The 16,078-nt window shown below is 42.1% G+C and overlaps 1 protein-coding gene across 4 annotated transcripts in view; it reads left to right on the top strand.

The window, feature by feature from the left end:
* Positions 1 to 16,078, top strand: part of DENND1A (DENN domain containing 1A) — a 458,345-nt gene that overhangs the window by 186,897 nt on the left and 255,370 nt on the right. For all 4 annotated transcript variants that reach the window (XM_072125842.1, XM_072125843.1, XM_072125844.1 and 1 more), the window contains exons 6-8: positions 5,912 to 5,981; positions 8,413 to 8,493; positions 15,865 to 15,918. In XM_072125842.1, the coding sequence (XP_071981943.1) occupies positions 5,912 to 5,981; positions 8,413 to 8,493; positions 15,865 to 15,918 (205 nt within the window). The remainder of the gene's footprint in view (positions 1 to 5,911; positions 5,982 to 8,412; positions 8,494 to 15,864; positions 15,919 to 16,078) is intronic.

The raw sequence follows: 16,078 nt of genomic DNA, 5'->3' as shown, positions 1-16,078 counted from the left end.
GGCAGCCCGGGCTGATTGAAATGTATTAGCACAAGTGATAATGCTGTCATATAACATGAAAAGTTATGTTGCTTATCAGTATATTTTGATAAGCTACTTAAATTTTACAGTAGTACTTGCAGGCTTCAGACAAACATTAGTGCCGCTCACTCATCTGTCACGTAAATTGCATCGCACTTCATTTATTACTACAAGCTGCTCCGCTCCTAAACATGGGGGCACAGATCCCCTTACAGTTGGCAGAATGCAGTGTCTTGTAAAGACTTACAAAACTTTCCAAACTTTCTCAGCCCAAGCTCAGAATCTACTCTTTGTGGAGGGTAGAAATACGTAGGGGGCAATTTACTGAATTAGTTATTTAGGAGATCTTTTCTTTAAATATAAATTGAAATTAAAAAATGAATACAAATTTAAAAAAATAATTGTATTAAAATCTAAAATTTTTCAAACAATACACTAATAATTAGGACAGCTTATTGCAAACTAAAGAGTGATGCATTATGTGATCTGATTTTGTTGGCCTATAGGGGGAGATGTATCTATCTGTCTACACCAGAAAACAAGCTCAGCACATTTAACGGTTTAGACCATATTTAGGCAGTTTTCAGACTCATTTGAAAATGGGCGTGTCCTCTGTAAATAGGGAGGTGAGACCGGACAGAAAATAGCCAGTTCCCCAGAAAATTCAATTTTGTGGTGCAGCAAATTAGACCAAAAGATACACATTAATACATGTGGCACCTGGTGATCAGCGGTACAGCCAGTATATACAGCACCTGGTGATCAGTGGTACAGCCAGTATATACAGCACCTGGTGATCAGCGGTACAGCCAGTATATACAGGACCTGGTGATCAGTGGTACAGCCAGTATATACAGCACCTGGTGATCAGTGGTACAGCCAGTATATATAGCACCTGGTGATCAGTGGTACAGCCAGTATATACAGCACCTGGTGATCAGCGGTACAGCCAGTATTATACAGCACCTGGTGATCAGCGGTACAGCCAGTATATACAGCACCTGGTGATCAACGGTACAGCCAGTATATACAGCACTTGGTGATCAGCGGTACAGCCAGTATATACAGCACCTGGTGATCAGTGCTACAGCCAGTATATACAGCACCTGGTGATCAGCGGTACAGCCAGTATATACACCACCTGGTGATCAGCGGTACAGCCTGTATATACAGCACCTGGTGATCAGCGGTACAGCCAGTATATACAGCACCTGGTGATCAGCGGTACAGCCAGTATATACAGCACCTGGTGATCAGCGGTACAGCCAGTATATACAGCACCTGGTGATCAGCGGTACAGCCAGTATATACAGCACCTGGTGATTAGTGGTGCAGCCAGTATATACAGCACCTGGTGATCAGTGGTACAGCCAGTATATACAGCACCTGGTGATTAGTGGTGCAGCCAGTATATACAGTATATATTTTATGTGTAGGATGTGTAGGATGTTGCCTTTTACATATCATGTACTGCCCCTTTTAGAAGATATTGATGATGGGGTAATAAATATGGCCGCCACCTGGGTATCTGCAGTAATGGACAGAGCAGTATCCACATTATGTAATACATTATAGGACATACAAGACCAAGTAATGGCCCCTGTGTACTGGTAAGGTAAGTACTGGGCATAATATCACATACAGCCTGATGATGTCACAAGGTACATGGCAGCAGGAGATGGTATCTAAGACTCCATTATGATGTCACAGCGTGTGAGGGTCTAACGTTCCATGTTCTATGTTTCCGCCACTTGCTATAGAGAAGCGATTTGGAAAGTGTCTCTTGAGCAGGATTCTGTTGGAATACTTTTTGTTACTCTTCTGATCTTGACGCACTATTGTAGTGTCACTACAGCCATATTTGTGGCTTATTACCATCATCATGCCTAGGCGACGTTATGGTCCCGCCACTAGAGGCGTCCTGGAACAGCGCAGGCAGCGACGCCGAGCATCCCTAGACTCTGATGTGGATGACCCCGTTGCCCAGAGGACCAGGAGCAGATTGGCCGCCCAGAGAAGTCCTGACCACCACCGGAGCCGCTCTCCAGTAAGACAGGAGCTGAGAAGCCGTGCCCTCCAGCCTCCTCCATCTGCTGAGATACCATCCGAGATCTCCTGCGTGACCCGGTACACAGAGCAGCCAGAGTCCTGCCGAATCTGTTTGGAGCAATATTCTCCAGAGGACGACATTTCTTTCTTGTACTGTTCCCACTCATTCCACAAGGGGTGTATATGCACCTGGATGCGGGTAAATAACACCTGCCCCCTCTGCAGGGCTCCAGTACAGCTACTAATCCCGGCAGAGCTGGAAGGATTTGGGACAATATATATCCGTCCGAATTCTGCCATCAACCCAACAGGTTCCTTTCTGGTCCATGCAGAGGATGCCTGGAGGACTCTGACCTTCCTATGAAGACCTTTGGATCAGGCCCCTGCTAACACCTTCAGCAGCTCCTGTCGGATGATTTTCCCCACCACCGAGCACCCGTCCTGGGGAGCCCCATCTCCTCTATCCCCCTCCAATTATTCTACCTTTTATATCCACCTCTCTTATCTGTCTCCCCCATATCTATCTATCTATCTATCTATCTATCATATGGATAGATGGTGATATTTATGATAAATAAGTGATATATTTTCTTTCACCTCATGTGATGTGTGTTTTTATGAGAGTACTATATGGCCGTATTACACAGGGTGATCTATCATGTGGCTTATCTTTCATGGGAAAAAGTTATAATGCCAGAATATGGCATTTACATTTTTTGTAAATGTATGAAAACATTATAAAATCTATACAAATTTTTTATCCCCATGATCGCACCGACCCATAGAAAATAAAGGAGACGTGTCATTTGGGGCAAATGTGGTTTTTTTTTTCCAACAATTTTTCCCGCTTCCCAGTACACGGCATGGAATATTAAATACCGTCTCTATGAAGTGCAATTTGTTACGCAGAAAACAATCCATCACACACGATGCTATGACTAAGGGCATTTTTTTTGTCATCTGAAACTCCTCTGAATGTATGTAGTCACTTTTTTAATGTAGCCTAATAAAACATTGAAGATTTTTTTTTTTAGTCCAGTGCCGGAACTTCTTTAATTTTTCTCCTGTGAATGAATCCATACCTCCCGCCAGATTTTTCTCCATTTCTCTTTAATGTGAAATCGCACCGATTTACCCAATTAAAAACCATCTCCAAAGTCATGAAATTAATATGCGTTGAGTCCGTTCTAGAGGCTGCGGTGGGAGTGTCACTTTAGATGCCCCTATCTTTGATTTTATGATACCCAGATATAATAGGCTTGACTGGATCTTTATCTGCAGATCACATTCCCAACTGTGTCTTTAAAGGGAACCTGTCAGCAGAAATTGACCTAATAAACTACTACCAGTATGTTATCAAACAGCTGAACACCATCTAGATGTCTGTTTCATGGCCCAGCTTGGTGGCATCATCCAAAAAATGTACTTTGAAGTCAGATGTAATTTGGTTGTATAAAGTCAAGGAGGCGGAGAGTTTAACACTTAAGTCAAGCTTTCCTCACCTCAGAATGCCCTATTCACTGTAATTGATGGTTCTACATCCAGACACATCACTATCCAGATCTCCTGTATTCTGAGTGGAGGAGAGCTTAAAGGGGTATTTTCATTTAAGCAAATTAGTTTTGTTTTTATGACAAAAAGTTATACATTTTTCCAATATGCTTTCTGTATCAATTCCACACGGTTTTCTAGATCTCTGCTTGTTGTCATTCTATAGAAAGCTTCTATGATTACTTCCAGTAGACAGAAATCTGACCCTGGTCACACAGGTGCACGGCTCGTTATATCACAGAGAGTAATCAGTGTGTGTGATATAACGAGCCGTGCACCTGTGTGACCAGATTTCCATCCACTGGAAGTAAACATAGAAGCTTTGAATAGAATGACAGAAAGCAGAGATCTAGATAACAGTGAGGAACTCATACATAAAGCATATTGGAAAATTGTATAACTTTTGATAATACAAACAATAACATTAATTTGCTGTCATGGGAATACCCCTTTACCTTTAATGCTGAGCTCTCCGCCTTCATGACTTTATACAACCAATTTATATCTCACTTCAAAGTAGATTTTCTGGATGATGCCACCACACTGAGCCATGAAAGAAACATGACCTGGAAGGTGAAATCTGCTTCACAATATACGGATTATGGTTAATTACGTATATACTCGTGTATAAGCTGAGTTTTTCAGCATAAAAAATGTGCTGAAAAACCTCACCTTGGCTTATACACAAGTCAAGTGTGACAAGGCCGATGATTACGTCATAGTAATGCATAGAAGAAAGAAGACGAGCCGCGCCGACACCGGGGAGCCACGCTGAGCATCGGGTCTATAAGTTTTTTTTTTTTTTAAGTGCTGGCTGTTTACTGCTGGGGGCAGGCTGGGCTGGCTGTATACTACAGGGGGCAGGATGGCTGTATACCACAGGGGGGAGGCCGTGCTGACTGTATACTACAAGGGGCAGACTGAGCTGGCTGTATACCACAGGGGGCAGGCTGGGCTGGCTTTATACTATAGGGGGCTTTCTGGCTATGTACTGGAGGGGGGGGGGCTGTGACCAATGCATTTCCCACCCTTGGCTTATACTTGAGTCAATAGGTTTTACCAATTTTTGATGGTAAAATTAGGGGGGTCGGCTTATACTCGAGTATATACGGTAGATCAATTTCTGGTGACAGGTTCCCTTTAACTGCCTGTGTGCCTGGTTTTATATCTCACAGAACCACAAGCCTTTTTTAGTCCCAAAGGTGAGATATTGGGGTGTGTAAAGTGATGCTCCCCCTCCAGCCTCTATAGGCAGTACATGACTCTTCTCACCTCATTACTCTGTGACTTTAGATTTTTTTTTTTTTTTTTAACTGTTTTATTGAAACCTGTTTTTCGTTACCTTCTCCATAAGTCCAGTCATGTACACACCCGGACGGGATCTCGGGCTCACTTAGGGTCAAGTGGAGGAGTGAGGGAGGGCTCCTCTCCCCTGCTCTCTCCATTAAAAGAGGAGCGGCCTGCTTGGCTCCGTCAGTGTGGGGTGAGACACTGTGCTCACCGGACTACGACAGGGTGCCATAAACCTCAATTGGGGCAGTGATTTGCACTGTGAGTTGCACACATGTATACATGTTGTACATATGGGTGACACCATATGAAGTCATATTTTACGTCTATAGGCCTCATTCCCACGACCACAATGGTGTCCTTGATCTGGCCGCACAGTTGGGCCCACGGACACCATTACAGTCATGTGACTGAGGCCTATGGACGTATATATGTTCTGTTTGTCATCCATATGTCCAACATGTATACAGTCCGTATAATATCTGAAATACTACCAAATGATGTTGTTGGCTTGTTCACTTGATGCTGAGTTACTTGGCAACTGATCTTCAAGTATGGATGGCGTACAGATGGCACCGTAGACTTCTATAGGAAGGCACAGGCCGCAAATACAGAGCGGTATAAGACCTGCAGATGTGACGCATGGATACGGACATGTAAAATAAAAGGCAGCAGGCATGGCTAAATAGAATAACATTGAAATATGAGACTGCTGTATAAAATACGGATGAGACGCGCCCGTAGTCTCATTAGATTACGTATAAGCTTTAGGGAGAAGGCACAGAGAGTCACAGACGCTAGATCCCCTCCTATCCGATTGGATCACAAATTTACAGATATCGCAGAAAAGGAAAACCTTTAAAGAAGAAAATTGTAATTCCTATAATACTTAGAAACGGTGTTACTCCTCATGTACACATACTGGACTAGTGATCTTTGAAAAGTTTTGTTGAAAGATGAGATAAAACCGTATCTCACCTGCCTATATGCTTCCTTTCAGCTACCTCCCATGGTTTGAAGTCTTTTACAAGTTGCTCAACATCTTGGCGGATTACTCTTTGAAAAACCAGGTAACTGCATGAAAACACTTTTATCTGAGCAAGCGATAGACAGAACCTAAAGTTCTCATTGTTAGATTTATTTTTTAATGTCCATGTATAGTTTTGAGATAGACTAATATATATATATATATATATATATAATAGCGTAGTGAGTATCTTTATGCAGTCATTCTGCGAAAACGATCATTTTTTCCCTTAAATTTTTTTTTAGTCGCAATAATAACAGATGTGTTATGCTCACTGTACTTTGTATTACTATAACAGTGTTTTACTTATATTATGTTTTTTTTTTACCAAGACCATGCTACCGTCCGCAAAAAAACAAAACAAAACAAAAAAAAAAACATGGTCAAAAATCAATTATTCTGATCAAATAAATTTTTGTTTTGTTTTCTCCGCATTACTTTTAAAAGCAGGAGGCATCTCAGTCAATAAAGTGAATGTATCCCTAATCTAGCCGTACCCCCCCCCCCACCTTAATAACCTGTCTTTAGTAAGGTTTAGTGGAGCCATGGTGCATCAAACCATGGTCCCCAAATATTCTCAGATTTCAAAACTAGCCAACTTAAAATAATTCCTTTATTTATATAGCACACACAGATTACACAGCGCTGCACAGAGATTGCCAAATAGGTGTCTGTCCCCAATGGGGCTCACAATCTGATCAACCTACCAGTATGTTTTGGAGTGTGGGGGGAAGCCGGAGGACCTGGAGAAAACCCACGCAAACACGAAGAGAGAACATACAAACTCTTGAAATTATGTTGATCGGTTTTGAAGAGGGTCCCATAGCCATCTCCATGCAAGGCAGGTGTCCATTGTAATAGTAGACACCTGCCACTAACTGCCACGATCAGTGTTGGTTACTTAGCATTACCATGTTGGCACCCATACTCCCCATTCCTGTGATGTCATCGGAGAGGGCCAATTGGTTTCCATAACAGATGGGAACCTATAAATGGCTTCCATGGCTGTCACTCCTCTCTATCTTTTAGAGTCTGAGATAAGCAGAATAGTCACAATATAATGCAACACAGTACAGTTACTGTAGAGATGTATTAGTTGTATTCAGTATATTCGAATAATAAGATTTCCAATGGTTTAAAGGGAACCTGTCACCATATTTTTCACAGATACAGCTGGCAGGTTCCCATAGAGCCCCAGAAACTAACTGACACACATTCTTTTAGCTAAGAATTATTTCCCTCAGATTCCCATATATTCAACTTTATAATTTTACCTAGTATCCAAGGATGTCTATGGCGAGTTGAGGTGGGCGTGGCCTCCTCAGGCTGAATTTAGGATCTCCTCCCCTGCATTCTCTGCATGCCTCAATAATGTCATGTGAACAGGGTGAAATCATTACAGGTCTTTTAGCCTTCCAACATTCGAAAAGCAGAGCAAACCACATCACATGAAATCACAGCCTGCAGGCATGCTGTGTTTTTTATGTGGTCAGATATGTGTATGGGGTGCAGTTTGCTAATGTTAAAAGGCTAAAAGATCTGTGATGATGTCATCCTGGTCACATGACATTAGGCCACAACTCTCAACTTACTCTATAGATACTTAGATACCAGATAAGTTTAAAACTCCGACTTTATGGGGATATGAAGGAAATAATTCTTAGCTAAAAGAAGGAGGTCAGATAGTTACTAGGGCTCTATAGGAACCTGCCACGAGCAATATTTGTGAAAAACGTGGTAACAGGTTCCCTATAAGCAATCTAGGGGGTCTGAAATAATTTTTTTTTAAGTAACCAGTCAAATCACCACATTTTTCTTAGAACTTATATAAATTAAAAAAATAAAAAAAAAATAAAACATGTTTTGTATCACTGTCACAAAATGCCCGGTCCATCACAATGTAACGATGATTATCCTTAATTGAAAAATATAGACTGAATTCACACTTTTTTCGCCGTTTTACCACTTTGAAAAAATCAACCCATCCCGCAAAAAGTGGGGAAAAAAACTGAAGTATGAAAGTGTTGCGGCAATGACTTTTGTTTTATGCAGCATTTTAGAATCTAGGAATCAAGACATAACCAAACTGTATAAATTTGGTATCTCCTTAATCGTACTAACCCACATAGTACAAGGGAGGCGACATCTGGACCACACAGTGAGAGCCGTATAAACAAAACCCATAAGAAAATGTAGCAAGTGCGATTTTTTATTTGCTAATTCCACCACAGAATCTTCTTTTAGCTTCCCAGTAGACTGCACAGAATATTAGGACGTACAATTTTTCCCGCCGCTATAAATCCTTCATATAGCTTTGTTAATGGAATAAGTAAAAAGATATAACTCGTGAAGGGAGTTGATTGAAAAATAACAATGCAAAAACCTTGAAAAACCTTGTACTGAAGGGATTTAGTAACTCACTTTGTCTTTTCGAGATGATGAACTTGTATTAATGTTCACCATTTTATTTGTAGGATATCCAGCGTAATGAACTGCTAGAGACCCTCTACAGACTGCCTATCCCAGAACCTGGAACTGAAGTCCATCTGAGCGTGGTAAGACTTGCTGTGTTTCTATAAAATCTCTCCATTCATTCCACTACTTTAAAGATCTCTAAGGCTGCCTTCTCACCTGGCGTTTTGTTTGCGTTAACGCATGTGTTTTCATAAGCATCACAACAGCTGAGAAGAGGAGATTTGCCTAATTACGTTGCTGTCAACATTATGTTTACAAAACCCATGCATTAACAAAGAATAAACAAACGCATTACCCATCAATATCAAGCATGATAAACTAGGGACACTTTGGCTCCTTGCACATAAATGTTTGCTTGACTGTGCTATAATCCAGACGAGCATGAAGGTGCGTGCAGGAGAGTGGAGGGGAGAGCACTGTTCATCCCTCCCCGTAATATGGAAAGATGTAGGACATGGTCACGGTGCAATGGGACAACATGTGCTCACCGCACCGTGATCCAGCGCCAAGGACGTCTATGTCGACAATATTTGGCTACACATTGTTATCCATGGCCTCCTTCCTTGTAAAATCAACTTTTAAAAGTATGCTAATGAGCCAGAAGACGTCCTGGGGCCATTACCAGCGCCACACAATGCTGCAGATGAACAGGCTGTTACACGCTCTCCCCCTATCCCCTGCTCCCTCAGCACTTCCCCACCTCCCTCTACCTGATGCAATCTCACTGCTGCACAGGAAGTTTCTAGCACACAGTGGAAGGGGACATGCTCCTTGTACACTGTAACAGCCTCTGAGTCTACAGCTCAGAGGGGTTTCAATAAAATGCCCCAGAGCCTTTCTGGCTCATTGGAATCATTATAAAAGTTGATTTTAGAGGCCATGGATATCAAATATAAGAATTTTACCACAGTCATGGTGCCTGGATGTATGATAACTTGTCCCTGGTTTAACATGCTCGATCTTGATGGTAGGGTATTTTTTTACAGAAATGTTCACAGCAGAGCTCCCCCTTTACAGAAAAGTCCACAGTAGAGCCCCCATTTAATATAATGTCCACATTAGAGCCCCCATTTAATATAATGTCCACATTAGAGCCCCCATTTAATATAATGTCCACAGTAGAGCCCCTCTTTAATGAAATGGCCACTGCACTGCTGCTTTCAAACTGCGTTTTCAGGACCTTGAAGGAACTTTTGGAGGTCCTGAAATGTCTCATGTGTACATATGTATTGAGAGCAAGAATAGATGTATATTAGATTTCATAAGTGAAGGTCCTTCTCAGTATAAAATTTGGTTGGTGGTCCAGGGTCTCCTAAAAGGCTTGGGCCCCGGGTTACAATCCAAAGCGCCTGTATTATGTAATCCACTCCTAAACTTACACCGTTACAGGAATATTTCCATAGTAGGCCGACTTTATCTACTTTATAGTTGAAGTTAAAGATGGTAACACTCGGTATCGTCTGAATATTTCTGGCAGTTTTTGAAGAGGACTAATGGCTCTCATTAATGCGCTCGTCTTCTGCTGACAGAGAGAGTTTAACATTATCCCGGCTGCCCTTTTGTATCATTCACTCTATTTAGCAGCTGAAAAGAAAGACTCAATAATAACATTATACTAAAGAAATGTTGTAAGCAATCCCCCGGCATATTCCATGAAGGGAAGTTTGATACAATAGTATTGTATGTGACCCGCAGTCAGATGAGTATAATTCTTTACCATATCTTTCCTATATGATTAATTCAGCCATAGTACACACTGTTGTTTCCATGACAACCAAGTTGGGGGCGTTCAAGACTATCGGCAGGCTTGGGGTGGAGAATGCTCCTCCACAGAACACAGGATTTTTATATATGATGTTATCTATATAATATATATAATATGATCTTCTAATTAGACCCTTAGAAACATTGCGGCTCTTATACTATATATATTGATAATGGTTATTGGGTATAGGTTCTAATTTTGACTTGACTTGAATTTTGACTGATATTAAAGGGATTCTCCTGATTTAGTAAATTACCATATATACTTGAGTATAAGCCTAGTTTTTCAGCACAAAAAAAGTGCTGAAAACCCAAACTCTGCTTATACTCGAGTAAAAAATATATATCAAAACTCACCTTTCTGGCTTCCCCACTGCTGGCTATATATTGGGGCAGGGGGCTGGCTATATACTGGGGGATATGGGCTGGCAGGCTATATGCTGGGGGGCAGGTGTTGGCCATATAGTAATGGGCAGGGTCCGGCAGGCTATATACTGGGGAGGCTGTGACCAATGCATTTCCCACCCTCGGCTTATACTCGAGTCAATAGGGTTTCCCAGGTTTTTGTGGTAAAATTAGGGGCCTCGGCTTATACTTGGGTCGGCTTATACTCGAATATATACGGTATGTAGCCCCAATTACTAAAAGCGGGATGAGCTCCAGACCAAACCTATAGACAAGGAGAATTTTACAATGGGGAAAAAGCTGATCCTTTTTATGTCTTACACTTGCTAATAGGAGGGAATGTAATTATTTTTAAAATTTCTTCAAAATGTGAAATGCATGGAGTATTATTCTCTTGCATATAGGAAGAATATCCCACCTTACAATTGCATTGCAGTATCCGGCTTGAGCACTATACTGGCAGCTTGTATCAGGTTGCATTGTCCAGCCCAAAGAAATGCAAAAATGACAATTAGAATGTGCATAACATAATGAAGAAGCCAACAATCAAGATCTACCCTGATCCCTCATGATAAACCAGGGACCGTGACGGTAGTAATCTTCTTATATTTGTTATCTATGGCCTCTTTGCTTCTAAAATAAACTTTTAAAATTATGCTAATGAACCAGAAGGCTCTGGGGGGTGTTACCAGAGCTCCTCTATGCTATAGCTTCATAGGCTGTTCACTGTGCAGGAGCACTTCCCCTCTCCAACTGTGTGAGATGGCAGGAGGGGAGACAGTGTAACATCCTGTGAATCTGCAACCATAAGAGCCCTTCTGGCACAAAAGCCTAATATTAACAGTTGATTTTAATAGGAAGGAGGCCATGGATAACAAATATAAGAAGATTACCACAGTCGCGGTCCCTGGATCTATGAGTAATTCCCTGGTTTATCATGATGGATTTTGATGGATGATCATTGTAACGCCTGCTCTAGGTCCAAAAATTCTTCCTATTCAGGAGAACCTGATTTTGCCACTCCTTCTTTCCACTGTATTGGAGTTCTCAGGATACTGATATGATTGAAAGCTATGACAGAGAAGGGAGAAAGAGGTTAGTGGAAAGAGGTCATTAGATCCAGGATTAACAATAAAGCTTCATTACAGACACCTGTGATAACTGTTTCAGCTGATTATTGTAGCCCAGGGCTAAAGTACAATAAATTACCAATATCCAGAGGTCCGTTTGTAACTAGGGGTCAGGTGTTCTTAAGTAGTGGACCGCCTGTATATGTATTTCATGTACATGTTTTATGTGTATATATCTATATAATATAGATGTGTGTGTGTATGTATTTCGTGTACATGTTTTATGTGTGTATATATATATATATGTGTATATATATGTGTATATATTTTGTGTACATATTTTATGTTTTTATATATTTGTATATATTTTGTGTGAATATTCTGTTTGTGTATTTCTTATACATATTTTATGTTTATATAGCGTGTAATCCGTTCCCCTACCAGCCCCTTCCAGCTAGTGTCCATCACCCTTACCTCGGCGGAGCTATGACAGGTTGTAGTTGGTGAGCTTTGATAAGTCACCAGCTGGCAGGGAGCACATTGGTTCTGTGTCACAGGCCTATGTAACCTGCAGGAATGGCTTCCCCTGCCTGGCAGTCCGCTGGCATAGCTCGCTCCCTTTCTCGGGCCAGTGGGCTGTAGGAATGCTGACAGTCTCTCTCTTCCCCTACAACATATCCCAAGCAGTCAAGCAGAAGCCAGAAAAAACTATCAAAGCCGTAGCTGAAGGAGCTCTCTGCTCGGGCCTCTTCCGGCACATTAGTTATTCACAAAGTCCGAATATCACTGGGGGCGTAGTGCTGCCTCTTCCCTTTTCTCTGTGTACTGTGACCACTTTTTGATGTTTATCCCTGTGATGCGCTGTCATCTCTATAGCCCATTACTACCTGTCAAGTCTCGGGGAGCGCGCGCTGCAGGTTATGTTGTGTATATGTTTTTTTCTTCCTTTTGGGTAGATCTGTAATCTCTCCTGGTATTGTTTTCTCTTACAATCTCACAACATATGTCATCTGTTGAAGCAGTAATTTTCTTGCCTGGAAATGGAAATGTCTTAAAGCAAATCTGTCATTGATTTTTTTTCCCCTTTTTTATACTGTTCTAGCTTTTAAATGTATAGCAGTGGTGCGCCTTCCATAGTGTAATGCTATCTAAACGCTACTTTACGCTGTCAGGAAGAACCTATTTAAGTACAACGTGGAAAAGTTTTCATTACCATTTGTGTTGGTTACGTTTAGCGAAATGATTTTACTATCACAGCAAAGCCATTCACAAGCGACTCGTGCAGGTTTTCTAGAAAAAGAGACCAGATGTGATGGCAGATGTTATGGATGTGATACCTTAAATATTATGGAGTGATTAAAGTTCTATGAACAGAGTGGCAAAGTGGGATCCTAAACAACGCAACTCTATGGAGTTCAAGATGTCTTGCGATGCAATGGACGGACGATCATTAGGGGGCGCTGAAGGGGTCCAGTACATGGAGTTATCTCTAAATAAGTTATGTTAAAGAAACCCACTAGTAAAAGCTGATTCACTGAGTTATACGTGGTGCAGGATCAGAAGGGAGGAGCATGACTCTGCCCATTATTCTATGAAATAGCTTTGACTGGAGTGATTCTATAAAGAGAACCTGTCACCAGAGGGACATTTTTAGAGGACAGGTTCCCATAAAAACAGTACTGCATACCCACACATGTTTTTCTGTGTTTGGGTGGGGGTGTGGGGGATTTTTCTGGATCCCCTCTCCTATCGGCGTCGTTCCGCTAGCACCTGCCACATCCTCTCCTCCACCCTCCCCTGATTTTGGCTCATTTACTATAGCAAGTTATTCCATCATTCGTGTGATGAGCCCTCACTTTCTAGCGAGGGCTTCCCTGGGCAAGAGCTAGAACAGCTAGCTGCGGCGATCTGAAATCGGTGGTGGGGGGGGGGGGGCAGCGAAAGGATGTAGGAGGGACTGAGGTATCCAGGAGAAGACAAATGTTATCATTTAATATACCCCCCCCTCCCCCCCCCCTTCCTCCCCTGACCCTCTTGGGGAGGCAGATGTACATGGTTTATTTCAATAACAATATAAGACACAGCTATTTTAAAGACATGTGTGGGATATACTGTACTGTTTTTGTGGGGACCTGCATCTAGCTAAAAATGGCCCTCTGTTGACGGGTTCCCTTTAAAGCAAGGAAAAATACCAAAAGGGATTGAAAAGCAACAGGAGATAAATTCGTCAAAGAATGCACCATGGTCATCCCATCTATGCAGGCAATAAATATACATCCCATGTTGGGCCCAGTTCACACTTGTGTTATGATTTCTGCTGCTTCTGTCAGAGAAATTACCGTATAATAGCGGAAGACTAACCGATACTTTAAAATCATTTTAATAGTCTTTCAAAGGAAACCTACCATCCGCAATCTATCTATTAAAAGATTGAGGTAAGTGGCTAGTAAAATGCTAAACTTGAATCTATTGTTACCCAATTCTAAAATACTTCCTTAAAGGGCACCTACCACCACAAATCTACCTATAAAGGTAGATTGGGTGGTAGGTGGATCAATAGGACGTGAGGATAGCCCTTTTAAGGGCTAATCCTCACGTCCCCGCAATGATTTGAAAACTTTTATTGCCCCAATATTAAAATTTTCTTATGCGGCTACTGGGGCGTGGAGTAGCCGCATCTGAGGTTACACGAGGCGGCTACTCCACGCCCCGGTAGCCTCTTTTCTCCTCCTACCAAAAATCCTCGTAGCTGCGCGCCCTTGTCCGGCACATCTGCTGTCTGCGCATGCGCAGAACAGCAGGCCCGCGCCTGTGCAGCTCCGACTCCTTAGCAGTGACCGCGCAGGCGCGGGCCTGCTGTTCTGCGCATGCGCAGACAGCAGATGTGCCGGACGAGGGCGTGCAGCTCCTCGTAGCTGCGCGCCGAAGATTTTTGGTAGGAGGAGAAAAGAGGCTACCGGAGCGTGGAGTAGCCGCTTCGTGTAACCTCAGATGCGGCTACTCCACGCCCCAGTTGCCGCATAAGAAAATTTTAATATTGGGGCAATAAAAGTTTTCAAATCATTGCGGGGACGTGAGGATTAGCCCTTAAAAGGGCTATCCTCACGTCCTATTGATCCACCTACCACCCGATCTACCTTTATAGGTAGTTTCGTGGTGGTAGGTTCCCTTTAACTTAACTACACTTTATCTAGCCAATATGCTAATTATATGCAGAGGCTACAGGGGCGTGGAGTAGCCATTGCTCTTACTACCTGGAGAGGCTACTCCACGCCCCAGTAGCCTCTGCATATAATTAGCATATTGGCTAGATAAAGTGTAGTTAAGTTAAGAAAGTATTTTAGCATTGGGTAACAATAGGTTAGAGTTAAGTATGTTAATAGCCACCTACCATCACGTCTACCTTAAAGGTGGTTTCCCACGAAAAAAGTTAGACCCTATAGACAGGATAGAGCCTAACTTGCTGATCTGTGGGGGTTTCGGTGATGAGGAACCATCACTGAGACCCCACTGATCAGCAAGTTAGGCCCTATCCTGTCTATAGGGTCTAACTTGTTTCGTGGGAAACCCCCTTTAATAAGAAATTTTCTAAAGGTTGGTTATCTTTAATTGCCTCCGATGTCCAGACTAGCCATCCCTTTAAGGCATTTCAGCCTGGAGAGCCCACTTCAGATGAGGCAGCTCACCGTAATATGTTCTCTTCTGGACACCGTAGGAGAAACCAAAATAAAAATGGTATAAGGCTCAAAACAAGCAAAACAGGTAAGGTACTTCTGTGCTTAATGGATCCAAAATGAAACCACGTCCCCATGTGATGCTCCTGGTTTTACCCTAAGAATTTATAAGGCCTTTATAGTGAAATGCAATGAGCTTGTCACTTGTCGTAAATCTTGATTCCGGTGATAAGTGAAGCCACTGATATGTCACAGTATGGAAGTGATTGCTGTGCAGTCATCGCCCTCCATCTGGCAGATGCATTTGGTTTCAGATCCCAGGACGCGTAGGCTTTTTTTTTTTTTTTATTATGAAGTGTGGTAAAGTAAAATTTCCATCTTTCTTTCATGTTGGTGATTTCTTTGAACAGTGTTTGTGGTCAGGGTTCTCCCTTCACTTGGCTCGATCTCCTGTCTAGTGCTTTTTTTATGTCTTTTTTTTAAATTTTATATTTTTATTTTTTTGTTTAACCATTTTCTCCTTTTTTTTCCCTTCCAGCATTCCTACTTCTCCGTGCCTGATCCTCGAGAGCTGCCCAGTATTCCTGAGAACGTGAGTATCTAGCAACATGTCTTCTTCCGTGTTTTATCATTTCTTTATCCTTAGTCAGAAGCTGGACAAAGTCACTGCTTTATCTTTAGAAGGAAGATTAGGGTCTCCCTGTCCACGACTCCTTGACCTGAGGAGACTCGCCACCATCGGATCAGTCAGT

Source organism: Engystomops pustulosus, chromosome 9 (genome assembly GCF_040894005.1).
Source record: "Engystomops pustulosus chromosome 9, aEngPut4.maternal, whole genome shotgun sequence".
Classification (NCBI taxonomy): Eukaryota; Metazoa; Chordata; class Amphibia; order Anura; family Leptodactylidae; genus Engystomops; species Engystomops pustulosus.
The sequence above is the reverse complement of the archived record's forward strand: the minus strand, read 5'-3'. Positions and strand labels throughout refer to the sequence as shown.